General features: G+C 48.0%; 2 protein-coding genes across 2 annotated transcripts; one reads left to right on the top strand and one right to left on the bottom strand.

The window, feature by feature from the left end:
• Positions 1-27: 27 nt before the first annotated feature.
• On the bottom strand, positions 28-19,338 carry CEP85 (centrosomal protein 85). Its single transcript, XM_077838008.1, has 14 exons — positions 19,257-19,338; positions 17,212-17,284; positions 15,581-15,733; positions 11,821-12,548; positions 10,118-10,251; positions 9,145-9,262; positions 8,531-8,716; positions 6,978-7,130; positions 6,568-6,722; positions 5,824-5,944; positions 5,291-5,341; positions 5,093-5,200; positions 3,533-3,758; positions 28-2,929 (listed from the first exon to the last, which is right to left on the bottom strand). Exons 2-14 carry the CDS (start codon positions 17,264-17,266, stop codon positions 2,766-2,768), a joined length of 2,352 nt encoding a protein of 783 aa, XP_077694134.1. The 5' UTR covers positions 17,267-17,284; positions 19,257-19,338; the 3' UTR covers positions 28-2,765.
• A 3,668-nt stretch (positions 19,339-23,006) lies between these two features.
• LOC144277397 (claudin-7-like) lies at positions 23,007-23,606 on the top strand. Its single transcript, XM_077838157.1, has one exon. The coding sequence runs from the start codon at positions 23,007-23,009 to the stop codon at positions 23,604-23,606; it is 600 nt and encodes a 199-aa protein (XP_077694283.1).
• The last annotated feature ends 1,937 nt before the right edge of the window (positions 23,607-25,543 follow it).

Here is a 25,543-nt window from a genome sequence, read left to right as displayed (position 1 = left end):
CACACCTTTGAGAAGGAAAGCCGTACACCGAATTGCTCTGCTCAACAGGAACAAAGCAGCTTTATTTTATAACCAAAATACTCAGTACCATAAACTGCGTAAGACAAATATTCATATAAATATACCTGTGCTTAACTGTACAAGGAAACACCAGGCAGAAGTCAACTATTTAAACACATCCTGCGTAAGCAATGAGACAAACCACACTACATGGTTATTTTGGATACCAGGGTCTCGGGCACTCTGTGAAGAGCCACCGAAACTGGTGGATACCTGCTATAACCGAAGTTACTTTAATAAAAAGGTATGCAAAGAACTTTTTTTTTTTTAAATACAAACTTTTGCAAAAGGATTAAAATGAACCCCCCACCCCTCTCACCGGCACAGTAATATGCTACCAGAGTGCCATGACACATAGGAGCCTATCACCTCTTTCCCCAAGGACAGAAATGCAGCGCCCTGCTCTGTATCAGCTTAAATACATAAGGGTTTCATTTCTTAAGACCTAGATTCTGGTTTTGCACCATAACTCTGTGGGTGCCACTGGGGACATGTAGATATCTCCTCTCTTCCTCCCTGCATGTTTTTTGTGGGTATAAATGGAAAGGTGGGTAAGGCTGCTTTAAAAGTAAGGTGCTAAATGCAGGTTCCCTGGCAGGCTAACAGCATCTTTGTTAAACAACATGGTCACCAAGGTTTCCAGTTACCCAGCAACACTCATGTTTGGTGCTGCTAGCCCCGTCATGCCCATAGTATTTCTCAATAGTCTGGGCAACTGACTTCAAGAAATTGTCTTGGCCCACTGTCTAAGTAACTCAGCAAGGGAGCTGGCTGGAGGCAACACCTGTGGAGAGATGCCATGATCCATATTACACTACCAGGCATCACACCAGATGCTCCAGGAAGGACAGAGTAGCTGCACAGCAGGGAATACACCAGCTAACAAGCCATCCATCAGATACTTTTTGATCTTAGTCATGGGTAGCCTATTAGCCAGGTGGTTTCCAGAACATACATTGTGGTGGCCAGATTTCAAAAACAGATTTTATTGGTCTCAGTGAAATCCGACAAAAGAGCACCAGGAACAGCATCTTCACAGAACTGGGGATCAGCCCCAAAGGAAGGCTGCAAGCCTACAACCACCAAATGTTAACGTATGTCAGCAGGGTTTTCATCTGACTGAACTGACTTCTTAGCTTCTGAACCAAGAGTAAAATGACAGCCAGCGGGTTTCATCATTAGCCCCATGGTGCTTTCCCAGCTAAGCAGACATTTAGTACTTCAGAGTCACCCCTAAGGTTGAGAGCTGACAAAATGTGAGAATGGAAAAGAATTTTCATTTGGGTATTTTGACATCAGATTAAGGTCTGTCTTCACTACACTCACAGGGTGCGGTTGCAGCTCACGTACCCTAAACCAAGCAAGCTTTAATCTAGTTAGTTCAGGAACTGGAGCAATAAATCTGTGACAAGCGCACACGGAATCCTGGGTAATTGCTTGCAGATCTAGCGCCACCCTGCTGCGATTTCACCGCTCTGGTACTGAGCGAGCTTTAATCTAGTGGGTGTGTCTACGTGAGCCGCAATGACTCCCTGTGACTGCACTGCAGACATATAAAGGGGTCACCCTCCTGCAGGACTTTTGGGAAAACCCTGTGCAGATCCCAGACAGCAGAACGTTGATCATACCCCATGCAAAGATTCTGAATGTAGTATGGTCACTTCCCGCACTGAACTTCTACAGGGAGGCCGCAAGGGTGTTTGCGCAAGAACGCTGCTGCAGGCCTGCAAAGGCTCTCTGCTGCTTGCAGGGAGCTGACCTCCCAGGCAGAGTGTATGTATGCCCAAGGCTGCTGCAGGATTGGTTTATGGTTATAAAGGCAGTTAGGAGAAAGACCAGTTCCCCCATCCCACCAGCAGATCCATTAGGGATGAAGTTAAGTAGGCAGGAAATTTCTCTAGAGGATTAAGGCACTTCAGTAGCAATCCACTTGCTACTCTCCACATTCAGATCACCATTAAAGGGATAAAATCCTAAGGCCTCATCAAGACTAGCATTTTCAGAACCCAATTTTAGCATCACCTTTTTTCCAGCCTGTTGGCTACTGAAAGGCTTCAGTTGCCTATACCTGAGCAATGCAGACTTGGTTACCCGAATGACCACACACTATTTATCCGGGCCAGAACCATGTACATGGTTGTTGCAGGTAAGCCTGTAACCGTGTACTTCTAGGTACAATTGAACAGTGCTAGTGGTGTAGCAGCTTGTCTATGAACTCCACAGACTTCCTCTGAACCCTTTTGTGCAATCAGTAAGGCCAGAATATTCAGAAGGAATCTACTTGGTTTGTTCATTATCAGAAAGGACAGAGGCCATGGCATCCACTTCCTTCTCATGTCAGTTTGAATCCTTGTGTTTCCATGTTCAGTATTTGACATACTTGGAAGATAACTAGTAACTCACCCACCAGATCAAATCAGAGACTTCACCAAATCCAGCGTAACACCTTCCAAAGGATCAAAGTCGCTGCAATGTCTGACGAACACCAAAGACCCTGAATAGTTCCAGTTAGCCAGTCAGCATCTAAATGACCTTGCATCAGAATCCCTGATTTCCTCTTGTGGATAAGCACCTGCATCTTGTACCTGAGCATGGAGATGGTAAGGTGCTTGATTGTTTTTTCCATTCCATGGGCTCTAATCTCCTCAGGTTTTCAGGTGTTCATTTCCAGTTGTTCCAATGCTATCCTGGGGAGAGCTTATCCATCACTGCGTGATGCAGTTGTCCCCCATATCCTGAGCATATCTGTCAGATATTGCAGTCCGTAAGTCCTCGATCTCTTTGTGAAGTTGCTTCACCTCCATCAGTTTCTTTGCAAACACGTCTGCGTTCAGCAAGTCATCCTTCTCCTTAACTGAAGATTGCACAGCTGTATAGTTAGAGAATGAAATCACATCAGACATACAGTTCTGAACAGGAGTCCTGCATTAGTGAATACATCACTTTTCACCAGACAAATTATCCACAGCACATGGCATTATTTAACACCCAACAGATACGTACAGGGAATTCAAATCTTTAAAGCCTGTGAATCAGAGGTCTGAATAGAACGACAGAGCATAGAGAAAGGCAGGTTTCTTTGAAGCCTTTTCAGTGTTCTGAAACCCAGGAGGAGAACATTCTATCTAGAGTATAAATCAGACATCCCCAAACTGTGGGGCACTCCCCCAAGGGGGACATGGAGGAATGTTCGGGCGGTGGGGGCTGGGCTCAGGCCAGCCCCCATGGGGGGCAGGGAAGGAGTGCCACCCAGCCCTATTCTGCCCCGGCCCTCGCCAGAACTCCGCTCCCGGCCCCGCCCCACAGAGCCACAGCCCTGCTTTCTGCCCCAGCTCAGGGGGAGCGTGACCCTGAAAAAAGTTTGGGGACCACTGATATAAACTAATTATTCTGTTCCACCCAGCCCATGAACCAAAGCCCGCCCGCCCCCCCGACTCCGAGATTCCATCACTCTAGTCCCTTGTGTACTTACAGTGAATGCCCAGGAGCAGGGAAAGGTTGGGATCCTTGCCCTGCGCTCTTTGAGTCACAATGCTGTAGACAGACTGCAAATCCTGTAGGCAGCTGGCCAGTTCACTATGTAACTCATGGGCGAGATGAGCTGTCCCAGCAGGAAGCGGTTGGTCCATCTCTACCTGCTGGAGGTGCTCCTGTAGGGTCAAATTCTTCTCAATCAGATCCTGGTTCTGCACTGAAAGCTGAAGAAACAAAGTAACATTAGCTAAGTCTTAACTATGTCAGATAAGACAGCTGATTCTAATGGCCCCTCAGTGTGGAGCAGGCATTACAGACTTTCGTTGCATTAAAATGTTTGGGTACTGTCCAGAATCTATTCTCTGAATCAGGATGTTTTCTTTTCACAGGATTGGAAATTTGTGTCTTGCCAGCAGAGGGATATACTTTTAGCAGTGTAGATACTGGTGGTGGTGGTGGTGACGACCAAAAGGGTGGGTTTATATTAAGAATGGCCTCTGGATTCAAACCCAACTAGAACAGTTTAAAGTCAAATGTTGGGCCTGACCACCACAACACGAGGGTTTCTTAAATAGGAGCCAGCTTCTCTCAAAAGGTAAGAATATAAAAATCAACAGGACAGGAAGTACCTTATCCCACTATCTCCCTGGCGGCCTCAGTCTGGATAATAATGCAGAGGCTTCCAAGGGATGCCTGTGCTCTTTCTCCCTTCTCTTCGCCCAACTCGATGCAGGCTGAATTCTCCCTCAGGAGACACACTCAGTGCTTGGGTCACGTTCAGGCGACAGATGGAATTCAACCTAGACTCTTTCACTCATGGCTCATGAGGCTCTGGCACAGGGGTCGGCAACCTGCGGCAGGCATGCCAAAGGTGGCACACAAGCTGATTTTTAGTGGCACTCTGCTACCAGCCAGGGTCCCCGCTGCCAGCCCCGCTCAGCGTGCTGCCTGCCTGGATGGATGGAACCAAGGGCCGGCAGCAGGCTGAGCGGGGCCGGCGACCAGGACCCCACCTAGCAGGGGCCAGTGGACGGAACCCCAGACCGGCAGTGGGCTGAGCAGCTCAGCCCGCTGCCGGCCCAGGGTCCCAGCCGCCAACCCCTGTAAATGTAAAATGTATTACTGGCACGCAAAACCTTAAATTACAGTAAATAAATGAAGAATTGGCACACCACTTCTCAAAGTGCCGACCCCTGCTCTGGTACATAGTTGTGGTGAATAAGACTTCTTTACTGCACCCTGGTGGCCAAGTCAGTAACTACAACTACAATCCACACAGCTGGGAGCTAGGGAGACAAGCTGCTGCATGGGTGCCACACACAGCCAGATCTCAGGCATTACAAAAGCAACACCTGGGTGGAGAGAGGGATGAAAGAGAGAAATTATGGTTCTAAAATAGAGACAAGGGAACCCCTTTCTGGAGCACTGTCAGGGCAGCTAGCAGACTCTGACAAGGTGCAGTGAAGGAGGAACCAGCAACGGCACCTTAAATCCCCCGCTACAAGACAGTTTATTGTTCATTCAGCTACTGTGTTCATACACAAAGTCCAGTTCTAACCTCTTTCACTGCAGTGCGCAGCTGCTGCAGTGCGTTTTCTCTTTGCATTGCTTCCTCCTTCAGAGCCTGACTTGTCCCCTCTTCCTGAGACACCTGTTCTTCCAGGCTCTGGAGCAGACCCAGGGAGAGAAGTTAGTCCAACATATCTTATAATCGATGCTCGAGAGTTCCCAGACCTTCAGCATTCACACCTCTCACCTTTATTCGGGAAGACAACTGCTCCATCTTCTTCTGCTGTTTGTCCACAATCTGAAATCAAAAGCAGTTGCGTCTAAGAGATGCCCAAACTTACTCAGTAATACCACTTGGGATTTGCCCTACAAATCCGTTTTTAATCACTTTAAATTACAGCCTGGTTTGTGAAGTGCTTTCAGATTCCCTGGTGGAAGGCGCTAGTAGGAATAGCAATTATGTACTGAGACTGGAGAGGCTGCATTCTTGGGGTTTCCCCTCCCCACTTGCTTCCTTTTCTGGATTCTTCAGTTTCTCGTCACTTTGATGTTTAAGCGAACACTACAGAATTGTACAGTTATTGCACCAAGAATGGCTATTAGACCCCTCCAGACTTGGCATGCTGAGAACGGCTAGCGCTTGTATAAGTTCGTAAGAGTTTGAATGTTAAACTTGAACCCCTGTTTTAACGCCTGATGTGGAACAGTCGAAGGAAGGAGACAAATCTGAGTTAGTGTGGGGCAGTCTCACCCATGTCTGAGTCGTATATTCAGAGTTACCTTCCTGAGACAATCACAGTCTTTCTGCAGAGAATCATTTTCTGATTTCTGTTTCTCCACCTCCTGGACAGGTGACCCTCTGCCTGCACTCTTCACACATTGCTGAATCCTATCCTGCAAGCTGAGATAAACAGCTCATCAAAGGAACTGGCAAATATAAGAAATTTCAACATAATTTGGCAGTGGTTCTCTTAAAAGAGACAACAGGAGAAACGGACATCCTCTGCCACAGAATGGATACAGAAGGGAAAAGCTTTTTCCACTGCCCTGTCAATGTTCTTCCATGTGACTTGAAGTGATTTACTTCTAAGGAATAGAGGGGGGAAGATCAGCCCCCATGACCCAGTCAACCGTTGCCCTCTTTGCTGAGGCTGTCACAATGGGATGCTCAATTGTAGCATTTGTGATATAGACACACATTCAATGGCAACTGGTCCAAGTCCACAAGCTAGTTTCACATAGCTCCATGAATATGAACCAAGGGATCTGGAGCAGAAAGGCTTCATGCATTTCCCTGAGCCATACTTCTGCTTTGGAACAGCCGGAAGTTATGGTAATTCAATTTTATCTAGTAGTTACATTTGAGCACAATATCCAGAGACTCAATACAAGCCCAGTTCATAACTACGCTGCAGTAGAAAGATGCACTCTCGTGTATTCCACTTCTCTGTTCTCAGGATTCTAGAGCTACTGGCCTTCACTACTAGGCAGAGGTCCGGCTCACTGTCATCTTTGGAGCTTTACCTGTGCACAGTGGAAAGCAACTCCAGTTCTTTGCGTTTTTGTGTTTCTAGCTGCATCTCCTGCTCTCTGCAGGCAGCCCGGACATCTCCAAGCTCTCTTTTCAGCACCGTCACGGTTTCCTGCAGAGCAGAACTCTTCAGTTCTGATTCCTTTAACTGGAACAGAGAACATTGCTCAGCACTAACAAGTCTACAGATCCTCTGCCATACGCCACATTAGGGCTACCCTAGCAGTTGACAGGGACTTCTACTATTGATGTGGCAATTTACAGCCATAGCTCAGAACATTTCCCTTTCAGAGGGACAGATTGCAATTCTACTCAGCCTAGTGTATGCATAACCGGCAGCAGTAAATTGTGGCATCCAGGCTAATGCCTCAAACGCAACACTATACAGAGGATGTCATTTTACCTGCTGATTCTGTTTCTGATGATCCTCTAGTGTTGGCAGATCAGCCAGGTAGCGCTCCAGGGTCTCAATTCTCTGCTGTCTCTCCCGGTTTTGCTCAGACTCCTTTTGGCATTTCTTTTTCAGACTGTTAATATGTTTGTCTCTTCCCTTTATCTGCATGAAGAGACATTTGAAGGTTTGATTTGCTTAGGTTATAATTTCCGTGTGTGTGTGTGTGTGTCTCTCTCTCTCTCTCTCCAGCTTGTCTATCAAAGCATTTTTGCAGCACCCATCACCAAGATATCAAACTGCTTTATCTCAGCAGCTTTTCTTTTCACTGGTATCTGAAAAATAACTTCATCCATTGGAAGTTATATGCTAGTTATCTGGTCAGCACAGAAGCTCCTAAGCTGCCCTCTGTAACTGCAGGTTTTTATTTTTGCTGGTGAGCCCAAGCAAGGAGTGGTTTCTGTACTCAAAGGAAGGATGAGCAAATACTCTTGGAATTTAAAAGAGTTACCAAGTGCCACACACACACTTATAAGAGGCTGCACACAATTAAAAATACGGTTAAAATTCTGAAATATAAAAATAATTAAAGCCGAGCAATGTGATGTCATTAAATACATACAATTTAACACAGCCCTCAGACTCTTCGCAAGTTGCAAATAAGGGTCTTAGTGTTGCAATGTGTGGGTGCTCCTGTTTTATACCTACCTCTGAGCCCTCTGCAAATAATCAGAGGAACTTGAGAAAATGCGAGCCCAATAGTTTCCCTGAACCCACTCACCACAAACTGCAGATTTACGTATCATTTGTTTTTAGAACTGTAAAAATAGGATCACTACGTTACAGGGAACAAGGACTAATAGGGCTGAGAAGAGTGTCTCCAAATGGAGCACTCTTACTAGTACCAGGCAAGAATGGAACAGGCAGTTCTACTCAGGGTGTGACATTTATATAACAGAATGCCCAAGAAAAATAAGTAATGGCTTAGTCTCAAAACACAACATTTTATTAATTAAGCCAAGAATCATTCCTCATTGAATAGACAATTTCAGCGTGTTTAAGTACTGAGTGTGATCCATGTGACACAGAAACGTGGATCCATAAGTCAGACTTTACCTCGAGCAAGGGAAGGACTTATGTCAAGAGAGGGAGTCCAACCTATTTCTTGTACTAACCCTTACATTCGCTTCACAATAAAGCCTTAATTATATTGATTACTAATGATGATTTGCTAATTATAATTAAGAGTGGGTCTAGACAAGTCACTGATGTTACAGTGATACATACTGAAGAAAATTAAAGGGCAAAAGAAAGGCCACTTCAGAGGTTTTTCTTTGCTTCTTTTTGAAAGCAAGTTGCTCACAACTACAGCCTGATAGCGGCTGAGGTTTCTCTTTGCTTGGGGGCTGCAAGAGAAGAGAGCAGTCCCAATGGCTCCACGTAACAGGTGGTGGTGCCAGGAATGGCTTCTTGAGCCAATGCCCATCACTGTGCCAACTCCCCCCTGGAGGAAAAAAATAAATAAAAAAGGCATTGCCACAGTTCTAGAGCACCGACAGTCATACCCTCTCCTCTTGTTTCTTCAATTCCTCTACATGCTTCTGCACTGTCTCCTTCAGTGTCTCCTGAATCAGTTTCACATCCACCTCGGAAGCAGCCAGCTTCTTCTCCAGTTCAATCTTTTCCTTACTGAGGGATTCGGTCTTCTCAGTAAACTGTGCTCGCAGGAACGAGTTCTCCCGCTGCAGCTCCTGCCAACAAAGACACCCAGCAACCAGCGTAAGGGTTCCCATTGTCCACTAAACCCACCTGTTAAACATAACAGACCTATTGTCCAGAACAGCAGTTACAACGTTGATGCATTATCCACCCTTCACCGCTCCCAAAGATCTTCACAGCACCTCTTATGCACCTGCAGTATCAGCTCGCATACCGCTTGGCTGGTGCTGTTAGCCACTGGCATCAATAGCGTGACCACTGCAGTTTGTTCAGAAATCGAAGGATCTAAATGTCAAGAGCCACAGAAAAACCCAGATGGATTGGCACCAGCACACAGCAGGAATGGACTTTTACCTTGTCCACCCCTCCTACGTGGAAAGGACCTGCTAAAACAAGCACACTGCAGCCAGTGGGTTTAGTGCATGCTATTTTCAATGGACTTCTTGCTGTTCCTACTTACCTGCATTCTCAACATGCAAATATCTCCATAGGGGGCAGCAGACCTAAGAAGAGCACTGTGAACCTGCAGCTCACTCTCACGCACCTTCTGCTCCAACTGGGAGATGTGCTGCCTCTGCCTGCCCAAAAACAAAAGACAGATCAGACAATACATCCTTCTCAAACGTACCCCTTAGTTGTTGCTCTAGCCAAGAGGACAATACACTCTGCCAGCTATGTAAACCCAGTACCGTCAAAAACACACAGCTCCTCAGTCACTGCCCTACATCGTGACAAAAAACGCAGCTACATATTTTAAAAATAGCCTGCAAAGGAATAGCAATTTTTAAAGACTTGAAAGCGTTTTTGTCAAAAACATGCTTGTTTTTAGCATTAAAAATTTGAGGTCTCATCTGCCCTGCAAGTCTCTATGGTGACTGGAGAATTTACTGGTGAAATTGCATATGTCAGAAGAGTTAAGCTGAGCAAATGACAGGGGTAGGGATTTTTAGTCCAAATATTTAAAACTTCATGTGTGTTAACACCTGACATCAACAGTCAATAAGCACTTTGGAGACAGGACAGATTTGTTAAAGATTCACCAGCCCAAAATAAACATCCCCGAGATCCCAAAGAGCAAAATGAGGAAGAGCAGACGTGGCATTCCAAATGTTTCTCATGTAAACAAACAGGAGAACACATTTTAAAAGCTTTTAGCTCTTCTTTCTCCGTCACAAAGCAGGAAAAAAGCACAAACGCAGTTTTTAAAAATCCTTTGCAGATCCTCTAAGTTAGCCAATGCTGCTAAGGAATCACCTGTCTCACTTCCTCACTATTCGCTTCCATGGGAATCACTCTGAAATCTCATGGAAGAAAAGGGCATTTCTTCAGATGTTTTCTTACAATTACTATGTTATTTGTTAGTTTCAATAAAAACCCACAGGATCTAGCATTTGTGTTTTTTTCTTACTGCTCTCTCCTGAAATACTTCCTACCTGTCAATGAGGATCTCTTTTTCCTTAAGTAGATTCTCACTGGTGTTCAGGATACTGACCCACTGGGCTGGATCAGAGGAGTGCAGTGAAGTAGCATACATTGAAGGTTGGTGGCAAGCAGCTCCATTTTGTAACTGGGGAAAAAAAAAAAAGAATAGGAAGGAGTGGCTTAAGTTTCACAGAAAGTAACAGCAACATTGCTGAGGCTATTTCTGTGCACTGTGTGCTCATCTGGCACACAAGCAAGCAGAAAGTTCATCTGGTACGGAGCTATTTCAGCCTGTGTCTGGGCTCTGGGAACAAGTCATTTTGGCTGAGCTCGGGCAATGAGTTTATTGAATAATTTTAGACCACTGTGCTGTCTCATTGGAAGCCATTCGTTTCTAATATTGCTACCGACCAACTGCTCACTAAACAAAATTGCTCCCCTCCAGTGAAAGACTGATATTTTCATAAAAATCAACTTAAAATTGTTCCAAAAGTCTAGATACGGAGCGAGGTTAGTCTGCTAGTTGAAATACTGATATCCACCATCTTCTATCTACATACGTTTCCCCTGTACTTTCCGTTGGAAAGGGTAATCACCACCTGATTTAAACTATTGTGTAGCATTGCTGTGTTACGTTACATCGGGGTGGGGAATCTACAGGCCAAATCCGGCCTGCTGCTTCATTCCATCCGGCCCGCAGCAAGTGTCCACAATGCAGGCTGGAAGTCCTGAGCCTCAGTGCCCCTCTGCAGGGCTGGAGCCACAAGCGCTAGCTTGCTGGGTTACCAGAAGTCCAGTCGGCTCCATGCAGCTCCCGGCATGTCTCTGCAGCCCATAGGAGCAGGGGCAATCAGGGAAGCTCTGCGCACTGCCCCCACCCCCAATGCCAGCTCCGCAGCTCCCATTGGCTGGGAACCGCAGCCAATGGGAGCTGCGGGGGTGGCGCCTGTGGGCAGCAGGCACCACACAGAGCCCCCTGGCTCCTCCGCCTAGGGGCCAGAATGGAGCCCTGGCAGGCAGGGACCCTGCCTTAGCCCCGCTGTGCCACCGCCCAGGAGCCGCCTGAAGTGAGCACCGCCCGGCTGGAGTCTGTACCCCGAACCCACTGCCCCAGGTCGGAACCCCCTCCTGCACCCTAACTTCCTCCTAGACTCTGCGCCCCCACTGCAAACCTCTTGGCCCCAGCCTGGAGCCCGCTCCTGCACCCCCAGCCGGAGCACTCACCTCCTCCCACACCCCAACCCTCTACCCCCCCCTGGAGCCCCCTCCTGGCACCCTGAATGCCTCATTTCTGGTCCCACCCGGGAGCCTAGGGGAAGCCCCGAGCCTCTGCGCCCTTCCCTGTCCTCCCAAAGGGCTGGAGCCACAAGTGCCGGCTTGCCCCCTGCAGGGGGGAAGCCCAGAGCCTCCGCACTCCCCCATGGGGCTGTGTGTGTGGCATGCCAATGATTTTTTCTGTGGGTCAGTGGCCCGATAGAAAAAAGGTTCCCCACCCCTGCGTTACATGGTTGCCGCATTTCAGTGATGTGAGGAATGACACATGTATATGTAGATAGTTTTGAGATAATTTGTATAAAAATGTGTAATAGAAGCACGAGACATTCCCCCCCTTACTGCATTAGTCAGGAATTGTGGTTACATTACATATAACTGCAAGAGAGATGGAGAGGGAAGGAGAAAGCAATTTCAAAGAGTTGTTTTTTAAAATTTCTACCTGCATCTGTTCTACTTGCAACCGTATGTTGTCCAGCTGCTGCCTCCAAGCACTGAGTTCACAGACCCTCTGATGTGGATGCGAAGTGCAAGGCTCCTGCCTCCACACCCGAGACTGCGCCGCTGTTGGTTTCAAAAAGACATTATTGGACTGAAATCCTAATGGCACCAGTCTGCTCCCAGTGGGCCAAGTACCACCTCGTGGCTCACAGGCTTCACTGGCTCCTGCTGCTGGTTTAGTCTCTGGCAGCACTTTGTAAGGCTCCTTTCCTCTGTAGGTGGAAATCAAGCTTGGATCCTGGAACTTGTGGGCAGGGTCAGCGTACAGCGTATCCAGCAAAACAGACTGATTAAGGGTAGGCTCAATGGCAGGAGTGTCAAATTTTCGAGTGTCTTCTGCTCTCAGGTGATCCGAAATGGGAAACCAGGACTGCTCAAAACCATTTTCCCCAGAAGTCCCGTAGAGATGCAAGAGATCCATGGGCAGCACTTGAGAGGATTTCACAGCAGTAAGATCTCCACTTCTTGTCAGCCCTACATTTTCAGTAGACGATCTTGGTACCGCTGGTTTTGATGAAACTGGTGCATTCTGCAAAGAGCTTGGCTCACCTGTTGAGTAGAGTGTGGAGTGTGAAGTATCCAATGTAGAAGGCATGACATGGGCTGTAGGGATGGTCACTTGGGTTTTGATGGGCTGAAACGAGGAACTGCTACTGGAATTGCAAAATTCTAGGGAAAGGATTTTTGAGAGTTAGAATTAAAGCAACACTTTTCAATTACAAGACAATTGCCACCTTTTCTTATCCTGCTAGGAACATTTCCCATGGTCGAGGGGCTGGGGGAGATCATACACAGTAGCAGTGCAAGGGCACATTTGCACATTGCTTTTTCCTTTATTAAAAGTTCCAGGAGCCCCATGATATTTATGGGGCCGGAGTAAACTGTAAAAGTGCAACAACTGCTATCATTCATCCTAAATCATTACATTTTGGCATTAAAATTCTGTAATCAAAATTTATTGATAAACTTATCTGTCTAGTCACTTATAAATAAATCCGGAAATTGAGTAAAAAGGCTGAAACTTACTCAAGAACTGAAAACTGAGGCCTTGATTACATTCTGCTCATCCCACAGCACAGCGACTCTGCACTGTAACCAAAAGCAATAGGAGCCTTTGCTAAGCCCATGATAAGCTGCAAACATAGCTGAACACACATCACAGAGCACTTGACCTTAGAACTCCCCTGGTACATGGCAACAAAATCAGCCATTCCTAGAACTAAAAGTAACGGCTCTGTCCCACAGTCACAGGAAATGGGACAAAGCAGAGCACACAAGAGTGCAGATCCGTCATCTCACGCAGCCACCAAACCTGACTACATGGAAGTCTGAAGTTATTCTTAGTAACTCTCAGGTTTCAATAGAGCAACAACAGGAGCTCAACTGGGCAAACACCAAAGAGCCTTCTTTTCCAATGTGTAGATTTTTCCTCTTCCCCATATATTCGGGCACCAATGCACCAATTTCATGTTTCCTCAGGCTAGCCTGTTTTCTCAATGCATTGGCATAAGGCCCATCCCGACGTGCTATTTCTCCAGCCCAGTTTTGGGACAGCGAGCTCGCATTCCCACATGTTTTTAACATCAGAGTGTTCTTATGAGAAGGAACGAAGTCACAATTTTAAAGTAACTGGAATGAGGAACTATGCAGGACCCTGTCAAATGTCTCAAGCTACATAAAAATTGTTAATATGAAGGAACATCATCTCTCAACGTTAACAAACGGGGCGGGAAGAATCCCTGCAGGTATCATCTCCCCCTAGGACTCCTTCAAAGAGGAAACAGCCCTCCAAATAGACAAAAATACATGTTTCAAACAGACTGAGGAGAGTCGGTGCCGATTTCTTCACTCAAGTCCCCTAAACTTAGATTGTAGCATCCTGGTCAGGAGCTATTGAGTTCTATCCATGAGCAATGGAATCCACTGGAAATGAATCAGTCCCTTGAAGAGTGGGAATGGTCACCACAGTCAGTGGCATCTTATAACAAGTGCACTGATTTTAAAAGTCAAAATATGATTCTAACAATTATCAGTAATGCAAGCTCAATCGGAGCTCTTCAGAGAAGGGACATTGTCTTGCTGTATGTTTGTGGTGTTATCGACAACAACACCCAACTTTGAGTGCAGCTGGAAATTTTCTTGTGCTGAGAAAGACTAGATGGGGAACCTCAAGGTGCAGGCATACAATACTTTGAAAAAATTATTTAAGAACACCTAGATTTTGAATCTTGCATTGTTAGAAAATATGGCAAGTTTCAAATGGTACCATACACCTGAGGAAGAATGGGGAAGTGAACAAGAAGTGTTCCTTCTAAAGAGCAATACAAGTAAACCCTCCTTATTTGTGACTGAAAGGCGCTTTAGGTTAACAAGCAATGTCCTACGCCAGTGGTTCTCAACCTTTCCAGGCTACTGTACCCCTTGCAGGAGTCTGATTTGTCTTGCATACCCCAAGTTTCATCTCCACTTAAAAACTATCTGCTTACAAAATCAGACATAAAAAATACAAATGTATCACAGCACACTATTACTGAAAAATTGCTTACTTTTTCATTCTGTCTGTATGAAATTTTAGTTTGTACTGACTTCGCTAGTGCTTTTTATGTTGCCTAGTTTTACAACAGGCTAAGATCCAAATGTGTTGATGTATCCCCTGGAAGAGCTCTGCATAACCCTGATTGAGAACCACTGTCCTACGCAAGCCTCATTACTGCCTCAGACCACACATACACAAGAGTTTGTCTCATCTAGCACGAGGTAAGGTGCAGTTTCCTATACTGCTGTAGAGTACATTACTTGCACACAATTAAAAAAGCCAACATGATGCGGTGGAAGTGTAGAAGCCTGAATTCAAGCAACAGAAGGACAAGAAGTGGATCCACACATAGTTATAAGTCAATGACCACAGTTTCTCTCCCCCGCTAAAAAGCAAAAATATGATTATTTCCCATTGATATCAGTGTCAGTTCCCCATGCATTTAAAGTCATGGCCTTCTTGGGAAGCTTTGTGCTGCAAGGAGAACTCCAAACTAACAATCCCCTGATTAGGACTGGATACAATATGAAAAGTGACCTTGAAGAATGCATCTCACTACACAATCAAAATAGTCAAGTCTAGGTATCATTGAGAACTATTACACAAAAATTCCCTTGTTCTGTTTGCAGCTCAAGTCAAAGTATACCAACATATACCAGTCTCTATCCAGTTTAATAAACTGACCATAATTCATACAAAATACAGGTAAAGAGAAATATTGAGGAAATAGTTTTGTCAGGGAAATTGTATAGAGATCCTCACACACACTATTGGAAAGTACATTAATATGAACCAGAGGCTGAAGATCAGTAGCTCTTTGTGCATTTTAAAGATTATTAATCTACCTCTGCCAAAAGTCATTTTAATTGACAAACTTGTAACTACAGTTGAAGCTAGAAATTGTAATGCAGTTTGGCTAATCACCTTTTAAGCTTTAGGTAAGATAATGAGTCTCTCAACCAATATAGATTTGTTTACATTTTAGGTTATAAAACTAATGGCTAAGTGTATAATATTCTCATTACAGAATATGTCCTCTTCCCCTCTGTTTCATAATGCTAGGGCTGTTTCTGTATCAGGAGGTTCTTGACGCTTGGTTTATGTTGTAAGAAGAACTAGAAAAAATTCTGCAGTTTTACTGCAACGATCAGACATTCAGACTCACCCTCTGTGCTGTCTGAGCAGGAAGTCCCGATTGCTGTATCCCCACTGTCAGCCATACTTAAACAGTGACCAAAACGACTCTGGAACTTCACAGACAGAGTTGGGGTTTTCCAGTCGGTCTCCAAAGAACAGCTCTTTTGACCTGTATTAGAGTCTGGAAAAGAGTCACACCATGGGCATATAATTCAGAGCACTACCTATCAGTATTACACCAAGAGTGTGTTCCCCAAAGATCAACCTTTAGAACCTACACTGAGGGGAAAATATCCCCAGCCTGTTCCACCTGCTCAGAGATATTTGCCAGTGAAGGAGACCGAAAGGCAATAAATGAAGATGACTTTGCAGCTGATTTCAAAGAAATAAAGCTTCAGACGGCGAATGGAAGAGACTTATTAAACCCATCCTTGCCCTTGCTGGGGTGAACGGAGGAAATATTAGAAATTAATTTTACCAAGGAGACCAACAAGCCAATTTAATTTATCAAATGGAATTTGAACTTTTGGTTACAAAATAATTTTTCCAATTTAATTCAAGTTCATTAAAAAAAGTGAATCTCTCCAGAATGATTAGCAAGTCAATTTCTTGAGAATCAGCATTAAGCTGTAGTCACACATTTCCGCACTGTGTGGATATTAATTGTTCTTTGTTTGATTGCTCTGAAATACTGCTGCTTGAGAAATCTCTTTCCTAATGGCAAATCTTCTCGTAAGAGGCACAGAGGACTTAAAGCAAGTCAGCAAGAGATGAAAGGACACCACTATGGAAGATAAGAATGCAATGCATCTCTCACCGGTATCACTGTGCATGTGCTCTGATGTGGCAGAGTGACAGTGTTTGCATACAGAGATAATACTAAAAAAAAACAAAAACAAAAACAAGGAGTACTTGTGGCATCTTAGAGACTAAAACTGATTTAGGCATAAGCTTTTGTGGGCTAAAACCCACTACATCAGATGCATGCAGTGGAAAATACAGTAGAAAGATATATATACACAGAGAACATGAAAAAATGTTTTTCCAATTCCCCCCCCACCACACTGTTACTCACACCTTCTTGTCAACTGTTTGAAATGGGCCATCCTGATTATCACTACAAAAGGGTTTTTTTCTCCTGCTTATAATAGCCCACATTAATTGGTCTTGTTACAGTTGGTATGGCAACACTCATTTTTTCATGTTCTGTGTATATATATCTTCCTACTGTATTTTCCACTGCATGCATCCAATGAAGTGGGTTTTAGCCCACGAAAGCTTATGCCCAAATAAATTTGTTAGTCTCTAAGGTGCCAAAGTACTCCTCGGTTTTTTTTGCTGATACAGACTAACACAGCTACCACTCTGAAACCAGAGATAATATTGGTGATGGTAAAGATGCACTGCAATATTATCATGTTATGAACTCCTCCTTTGCTGGATTTTAAGAGAGGTTGGTTGTATGTGTGACGATCTGTCCCTGGACACTCATGCAATTGTTTTGCAGACACAGGATACTAACAGATCAAGTAAATGTTTTAAGATTTTATTTTTAATAAAAAGCTTTTGGTAAATAAGCCACCTCCTGGGTTTCCTAAGGAATCTCCTACAAGGATATGGAAGGAGTATGACTTAAGGAAAACAATTCACAATTCAAACCTGTTGGACTGGTGTGCTGGAACCTCAGGTCTGGGCATTTCTCGAGAGTGGCCATCACAGCTAGTCCAGTCAACTATAAAATTAAAGAAATAGAACCATATTTTAAATCAGCGTAATCCAATCCATTTTTGCCACTGGCCAAGCAAGAAGGATACAAAGCCTGCACTGACATAAATACTACAGCTACTCTTCACTAAAGGAAACATTTCTCTTCATTACCACATTTCACATTTAATTAGCACCTCCCTTCCAGGGCAGCGCTACTTTTCCAGTATAGAACAGCAGTTAACACTTCAAGAAGGGCAATTAGTCTGGATTACCACACTTTTCAGAAATGGAAAATGTTCTGGTTTGTAACACTTTTAAAGTGCTCAGCATAAAACCTGGCCATATGTTATACTATCTTAGCTATTTATAGGGCATCAGCCACCATCATATCCAGGTATTCATTCTATAATTATTCAAAATTTCCTTTTACAAACCTCAGCACTTGGCCAGTTCATTTCTGCCCTCCAAAGATTACTTCATACAACTACACCCAGAAACCTGGTCAGTCAGTCATAAGTGATGTTACACCATCAGCTATGATCATTGCTCTATGCAGAGCTTTGGTTGACTTTATTGTATATGAAACCATCTCACACATATGAACCTCCTGCCCAGAGTACACCTATAATATCTAGCACTTGCAAACATCTTAATTATCAAATGCAAGCTCTCAGTTCCTTCAATCCTGTGAAATACTAACTGCCTATTATCCTGTTCGTGCAGGCCCCACTTTAATGAAGTATATTTTGCCATCCAAAGTCCTCATGGAAAATATTTCTATTTTGAAAACAAAGAGCTAATGATTTGGCACGAGTCACATGGTGAGACAGTAGGGAATGCAATGAGATATGGGGAGAAGAAAAGAAGTGGAGTTCCAGTTTGAGCAAAGAGAAACAAAACTTGGCCGGATAGCTCAGGTTAATGATTATGTGCAGGGCCCTACCAAATTCAAGGTCCATTCTGGTCCAATTTCACAGTCATAGGATTTGAAAATTAGTCAATTTCATCTTTTCAACTGATATTTCACAGTGTTGTGAAACCATGGGGGTACTGACCCAAAAGGGGGTCATGGAGGGGTCACAAATCTGTTGTGTGTGTGTGGGGGTCATGGGCTTGCTACCCTCACTTCTGCGCTGTCAGCAGCCCCAGAACGTCCCACAGCCAGCTCCCAGAAATGGAGATGGGTCTGATCTCCTCTGTGCTGCTGGGAACACCCCAGCTGGGGGCTCCTAGCTATGAGTTGGGGCTGGGCTGGGGAGGGACAGGACTTGCTCTTCCCCTGCACAGCTGCTCTGGGAGCAAGGCGGGTGATCAGACCCACCTCAGGGAATTCCCCCCCCCCCCGCAGGGCACTCCCAGCAGCACAGGGGAGATCAGACCTATCTCCACTTCTGGCAATCTCTTGCAGCTGCAGGAAGCCCTGGGGCTGCTACCCAGGCCAGGTACCCAGAAGTGGGTCTGATCCCCCCTCTCCCCCGACAGTGGCTATGCAGGGGGAAAGTACATCCATCCCCTCTGGGCTGGGGAGGGGCGGGATGCAGAGTAGCTGGAGACGTGGTAGGAGCCCCGGCTGGGACACCCCAGCCCTGCCCCTCCAATTTCACAGAGGAAGTCTGGTTTCACGGTCTGTGACACGTGGCGGGGGGGGGGCGCTGAGTGGCGGGGGGGGGCAGGATGCGAGGGCAGGGCGGCTAGGAGCTGACCCAAGGCGCGGGGGTGTCTGGGGACCCGAGGGACTTGGGCGCCCGTGGGGGGAGGAGAGGGACGGGTCGGAGGGCTGGGGGGGGGGCGGTGTGTATCCGCTGGAGTGGGGCAATGGGGGAGGGGAGAGCGGCAGGGACCGGGGGTATATCTGGGGGCAGGGGCTTAGCGGGGCCGCGGAGGGTCAGAGCCGGGGGGTCCCGCGTCGGGCTGCGCCCCCAGGGCGAGGACCGGCGGGAGGCCGTTCCCGGGCGGACGGGGGAGGGAGAACAGAGGGACTTTACCCGCCCCCTCACCTGGCTCCACTCGGCTCTCGAGCTCCCCCCGCCTCCTCGCTCTCTCGCGACGCAAGCGCGCGCGGAGCCGGCGACCGTTACAGCCGTGCCGGGGGGGAGTGGGCACCACGCTAGCGAGCCACGCCCCCGCGCTGCGCCGCGCCTATCCGGAGCGACGGGTGCGCCTCGTGCCCCCCGCCATTGGCTCGCAGGATCCGATCCCGGCCGAAGAGACACGAGCTCCGCCTTCCGGCTGAATAGCGGCAGCGCATCAGGGAGAAATGTCTGCCACCGCGACCCGTAAGGAGAGGAGGCGGGGCCTGGGGCTGTGACGTGATTGCCCCGCCCCCTTTCCAGCCCTCGTCTCCCAGCCCCTAGCCCGCCCCTGATCCGTCCCCTCTCAAATCCCAGGTCCCGCCCCGAGCCTCTGCCCCTCCCCCCTCAGAACCCCCCCCCCCGCCCCACATGGCATTGCCTGGGCTAGCCCAGCCCCTGCCCTGCCCCCTGCCCTGGGGGCCATGCCCAGTTGCAGGCCCAGCTGCAGATTTTGCACCCGGTGTTGGCGGCTCCTCAACATCTGTTCCCAGCCCCCCTCCCCTGGCCCCCCAACCCCCCTCCCCCGACGTAGAACATCTGCACTGCTCGGTCCGCATCGCCCAGTGCAGGGGTGGATCCCCCCACAAACGGAGTCACCCAGTCGTGCCGTGCACCCCAGGGCTCCTCTGCACTCGAACCGCTACCGCAGTGCCGCTGCGTGACCACCCCCCGCGTCCACGGGAGCGGGTCTCCGGGCCGGAGGGCGACCAGACAGCGAGTGTGAAAAATCCAGACGGGGGTGGGGGGTAGTAGGAGCCTATATAAGAAAAAGACCCAAAATTCGGGACTGTCCCTATAAAATCGGGACATCTGGTCACCCTACCCGTCTGTCCCCGGAGAGGCCATACCTCGTCTATTGACCTAGTGCTGTCTACACCATGGCTCTGGTCAGCTTAACTACAGCGCTCAGGGGTGTGGACTTTTCACACCGCTGAGCGATGCAGCTGGGTCGACCTCACGTTTTAGTGTAGAGGAGGCCTATATCTCTACAAATACACTGGAGATAGCTGCAATGGAGAGCTACACTGGACCCCCCTGAGCCCGATTAGGGCCTGTGGGCACTACCCAGTACAATTAACCAATACCAATTATATGTTTCAGAGTAGCAGCCGTGTTAGTCTGTATTCGCAAAAAAGAAAAGGAGTACTTGTGGCACCTTAGAGACTAACCAATACTCCTTTTCTTTTCTGAGAATACAGACTAACACGGCTGCTACTCTGAAACATATAATTGGTATTGGTTAATTGTACTGGGTACAGCCCAAAGGCCCTAATTGGGCTCAGGGGGGGTCCAGTGTAGCTCTCCAGTGTATTTGTAGAGATATAGGCCTCATCTACCTAAAACGTGAGGATGACCCAGCTGCATCGCTCAGCGGTGTGAAAAGTCCACACCCCTGAGCGCTGTAGTTAAGCTGACCAGAGCCATGGTGTAGACAGCACTAGGTCAATAGACGAGGTATGGCCTCTCCGGGGACAGACGGGTAGGGTGACCAGATGTCCCGATTTTATAGGGACAGTCCCAAATTTTGGGTCTTTTTCTTATATAGGCTCCTATTACCCCCCACCCCCGTCTGGATTTTTCACACTTGCTGTCTGGTCGCCCTCCGGACCGGAGACCCGCTCCTGTGGTCTCTAAGGTGCCACAAGTACTCCTTTTCTTTTTTGCCAATACCAATTATATGTTATCCTGAGAAAGAAACTGTAACCTTGTTAATAACCCCATTACAGCAAGCTGGTGGACTCGCCTGAGATGAATAGCCAGCCCCTGGAGCATGCTTCTGTTCCAGAGCCCTAAGGACCGGAGCAGTTTCATAGCTAACAAAATTAACCATAGAAATGTAGGGCTGCAAGGGATTTTTAGAGGTCATCAAGTCCAGCCTCCTGCAGTGGGGCAGGACTAAGCCAGCCTAGCCCACCACCCTGACAGGCGGATGCACAGCTATAGTTTGCTTTACCCTTAGCACTAAGCACCATTTTTTAAAAGGCCATTTAGGCACCTAACTACCATTGCAGTAGTTGTACCGAACAGCAGGCCAACCCCATATGACAAAATACTTCAGTGACCTGTCAGCTTTCCTTGGGCTTCAATGACACCACTCCCACCTTGAAGGTAACTGATCAAACAAGATCCACCCCTGAGAACTTTCTCCCACGGTGATGTTCAAGAAACAGAAAAGTGGGAGTGCTTGGAGTCCTTTTTGTAACCTATGCAGGTGTTGCTGGCTGAAAGGGGCTATAGCAGGGCAAAGTATTTCTACCAAGCAAACCTGTACAGGGAGTGGAGGAAAGCTCGAAGCATTTTCAGCTACCAACTGTGAGAAAGATGCCAGAGTTGTTGTGTAGGTTTAGAGCTGCTGTTTATGCCACAGAGCACCGGGTGGGGGTGGGGGGGGGAATGCTACCCTCTGCTCAGCATGCCTTTCCACACCTGGCAGCATTTGAGAAGTAGAAATATGGACACTTGGGAAGACAAACATTGGCACCTTGCTCCTTTAAATACATCAGGCTAGAAGAGCAGAGTGTGGGGAAAAGGTCCACAGCAGAGACAGGACTAGAACCCACCTGGGCTATTCCCTTTCTTTTGCACCAACCACTGAATCCCCTGGCCCAACTTCTGTCACGTGGGGCAAATCTAGAGTAACGGCCGTGACCTCTCTGGAGTTACGCTAGGTTCATGCTGGGGTAACTGAGAAAGAATGTTAGCCCACTGCCTAGACACAGTGTAAAGTGCAGTGTGTGCAGTATATTGTGTACAGCACAGTGCACACGATGGAGGCACCTGGCATCTTTAATAAGGCATGTTTCCATGGCAATGAGAACCTGGAGCCTGCAGCCGCCAATTCACTCGCAGCTGCCCAGCGATCCTAGTCTCCCCGCCCACCATGTCCCTCAGTCTTCCAGAGCTCCCCTTCCTGTACACTCCCAGCCAAGCCGACCCACCCAAAGCCCCTGTCCCACCCACCCAAGCTCTCCCAGGTCCCCTTTCCCCAAGACCCATCCTCCACCCAGACACATACCCTCTTGCACAATGCAAATGCTGGTGTTCATCACCCTTCTCCATTTCTCTCTCACACCCTTCCCCCACCCCAATCCTCCAACCTCTTTGCCCTTCATGAAGCTATTGGGCCAAGTTCAGCCCTGGTACAGGCAGAGGCGTCATGTTGGGGCTGATGCGATCCAAGCAGCATAAACGGTCTAACAGAAGGCACTCTCCCCGCAGTTACCTCGGGTGGGGGTCAATAGAGCATTGCTCACTGGGGCCCCTTCCTGGTGCATATTCATGATTAGAGCCTTTTGTTATGTCTGGCCACGATCTAGGCCCAGAGCGGAACGTGGGGCAATGTTAATGTGTAACATGGGGGCATGGAGGGAGGGTCACTTAACGTTTAATCAACAGGCTTGAAATGTTAGGAAGGAAACGTGTTCACGACAGAGGATTTACAAAGTCAAGGTGATGTGGACAGTAGAACCATAACCAACATCTTCACCTGGGTTCCAGCAGCCTCCAGCCCGGCCTGAGAGCACCCTGGAGACGAGCGACGACTTTCTCCTTTCCACTCCGTGCATCCCAGAAAACGCCTTCCCGATTGCACAGCGTCTCTGCCCGACTCTTCATCCCAGCCCGAGGGAGCCCCCTTGAAGAGGCTAAGAGACCTGGGCCCTTTCTCATCAGACCATGGCAACTGGCTCCGTGGCCCTTGGACTGGTGCTGGCTCCCATGGGATGGGTCTTGCTGCTGGCAGCCACGGTGACCCCGCAGTGGAGAGAATTCTCCAGGCGGCCCGGCTTCCCACGGGACGTTTCCTTCAGCGATGGTCTGTGGGAAAGCTGCGTGGAGGTGATCGGTGTGCCGGGCAGGGCGTGCCAACCCATCCCCCAGGAGACTGCCATCTCCTGGCCCATGCAGATGCTGAGAGCACTCACTGTCATCTCAGTGCTTACAGGGGTCCTGAGCTACTCTCTAGCCCATGTTGGGGTGCGCTGGTGGACAGACCAGCCCAACCCCAAGCTTACGGGAACTGCTGGACTCCTGCTGGTTCTCTCTGGAGCCATGTATCTATGCGCCACATCTTACATGGCTTACGAAGTCCTAGAGAACATGGCCAACCCCCAGACCCCCGCAGGGGACAAGTTCCGGCTCGGGACCTGTCTCTACCTTGGCTGGAGCGGCGGAGTAGCTGAGATCATGGCTGGCATCTGTCTGGCTGTCAATTTCCAAAGGAAGGAGGAAAGCAGCTCAGGGAATGTGGCGGCTCCTTATGAGGTGGATTACTGAGGGGGGGGCTACCAGGAAGCTGGAAGAGGAAACTGAGGGGGTTGGGGACTGTTCTCTGGGGGATTACAACTGTCTTTTCCTTGTGCACTGAGTCCATGTGGGTCTCCTGCTGTAGCTGCTTGAGCATGACTGTGCCTTTACCCTGCTGCGCTAGGATCAAGCTGCACATATTCAGACCCGCAGGACTGGCATTGCTGGTAACAGGAATGTACAGGCTGGCCAGGCAGGGAAAATCAACACCCTCAATCAAGCTGATTTTAAAGATGGGCTGATGATCGTCTCCCTAATGAGGTGTCTCAGGGGCCGTGCCAACTTTGGGGTTTTACTAGCCTGTAGGTTTGTCTCCCTGATGCTACTTGAAAACTGCCCCCCCCCCACAACCAGGGGGAAGGGGCTGAGGGAGGGTGCAGCAGAAGGGGAGTGCACACTTCCAGCTGTGTCACATCTGTAAGGGGCAGGGGAAGCACAGTGAGGGCAGCTTTGGGGGGAGCTGGGGTGTAGAACTGGCAGTGGGGGCTGACCCAGAGGTAATCCAGCCGAAGCAAATTGATAAGGGAGGAGCATAGCTGGCAGCAGAGTCGGGACTCTCCAAGCACAGATTTGATAGGGGTGGGATGGTGCCTGCTGCTGCTGGTGGAGGGTGGGAAGGAGGCATGCAAATGCTTCTGGTCCTCAAGCAGAGGCCAGCGGTGTTCAGCTGCTCTCCCTGGGCCCGGCCCTAGCTGGGCTCTGGTCTGGTCTGAGGCCCTGGAAGTGCTCAGGTAACACAACACATGATGACATCACCCACCTCCAGAGCACCCTAGCATAGTCCCTCTCTTTGAGGGTCATCTTATTTCCTCTTGAGAGGGGCTGAATATCCCTCCAGGCAGGAGAGGCCAGCCCCTGAAGCGAGATGAAAGCAAGGAAAGAGGGGTAGAGAGAGACTATTGCACAGAGGGGTTTGGGATCCTGTCTCTGTGGAGCCAGCTACTCCCTGCATTGTAGAGACAGGCTGCTATTCCAAAACTTAAAATAAGAAAAGGAGGCAAAGCTGGACCTGTCATCAACGCAGTTTTATTCATGGCCTAAGAAAACAAACCTTGCCTGGTTCAGGCAACCCCTGTCTATTCCAGCTATAAGTGGCCAAATGCAGAGAAGTTAAGGATGGAACAGAGAAGTGGTTGGATCATACATAAAACCGAACCTCTGCAGTATATAAATCTGGCAGGGGAGAGTGCTTAGAAAAAAGAAAACAGCTTTGACAATAGAAAAATAGAACAATGGCTGCTTTCCTTTCTCAGAAGCTCGCAAGGGATGGAGGGATCTTCCCCATCCCAACAGGAACAAGCCCAGAGCCTAGCTGAGACTGGAGGTACTGAATTAGAGCGAGGTGGCGAGCAAGGGAACAGCTTAATGCCCTGGTGAGCCAGTTCCGGCTGTCCGGAAAGCTGGGGCAGCAGAACCAAGCAGCGAGGGTGGTAACTTTAGGGTGAAGGCACGCTCAGGCAACAAAGCCTATTGAAAGCAAGAGGAAGACTCTCCCTGAGCTTCCAAGTGGACTCCAGTCCTGGCAGCTGCTGAAGATAATGAGATGATGGAGGCTCAACCGTCTCCTGCCCTAAGCAGCCAAGGAAATGCCTGTTAGAGGCAGCTTCTGGTTCACATGTAGGGGGACAGGGTGGGTGCATTTCAGTAGCTCAAACCTGGGTCCCTGTAAGAGTTGACGTTAGCTAGAACAGGCCCTGAACTGATTTGCCAGCAAAGGAAAGGGACTTGGGGTCAGGCACTTGATTAACAAAAAATAAAAATGGCAAAGTTAAAATACTAGAACACCGCTGGATCTTTTACTTCAAATTACTGGCAGGGCTGTAGCGAGCCAGCTGCTGTCAGCCTGTCGACGCTGCGTCAGGAGAGAGCCTCCCAGCCCGTCTCCTCAGACTTGTCTACACAGCTGT

Source organism: Eretmochelys imbricata, chromosome 19 (genome assembly GCF_965152235.1).
Source record: "Eretmochelys imbricata isolate rEreImb1 chromosome 19, rEreImb1.hap1, whole genome shotgun sequence".
Lineage (NCBI taxonomy): Eukaryota > Metazoa > Chordata > Testudines > Cheloniidae > Eretmochelys > Eretmochelys imbricata.
Note: the sequence above shows the minus strand (reverse complement) of the source record. Positions and strands in the feature narration are given on the sequence as shown.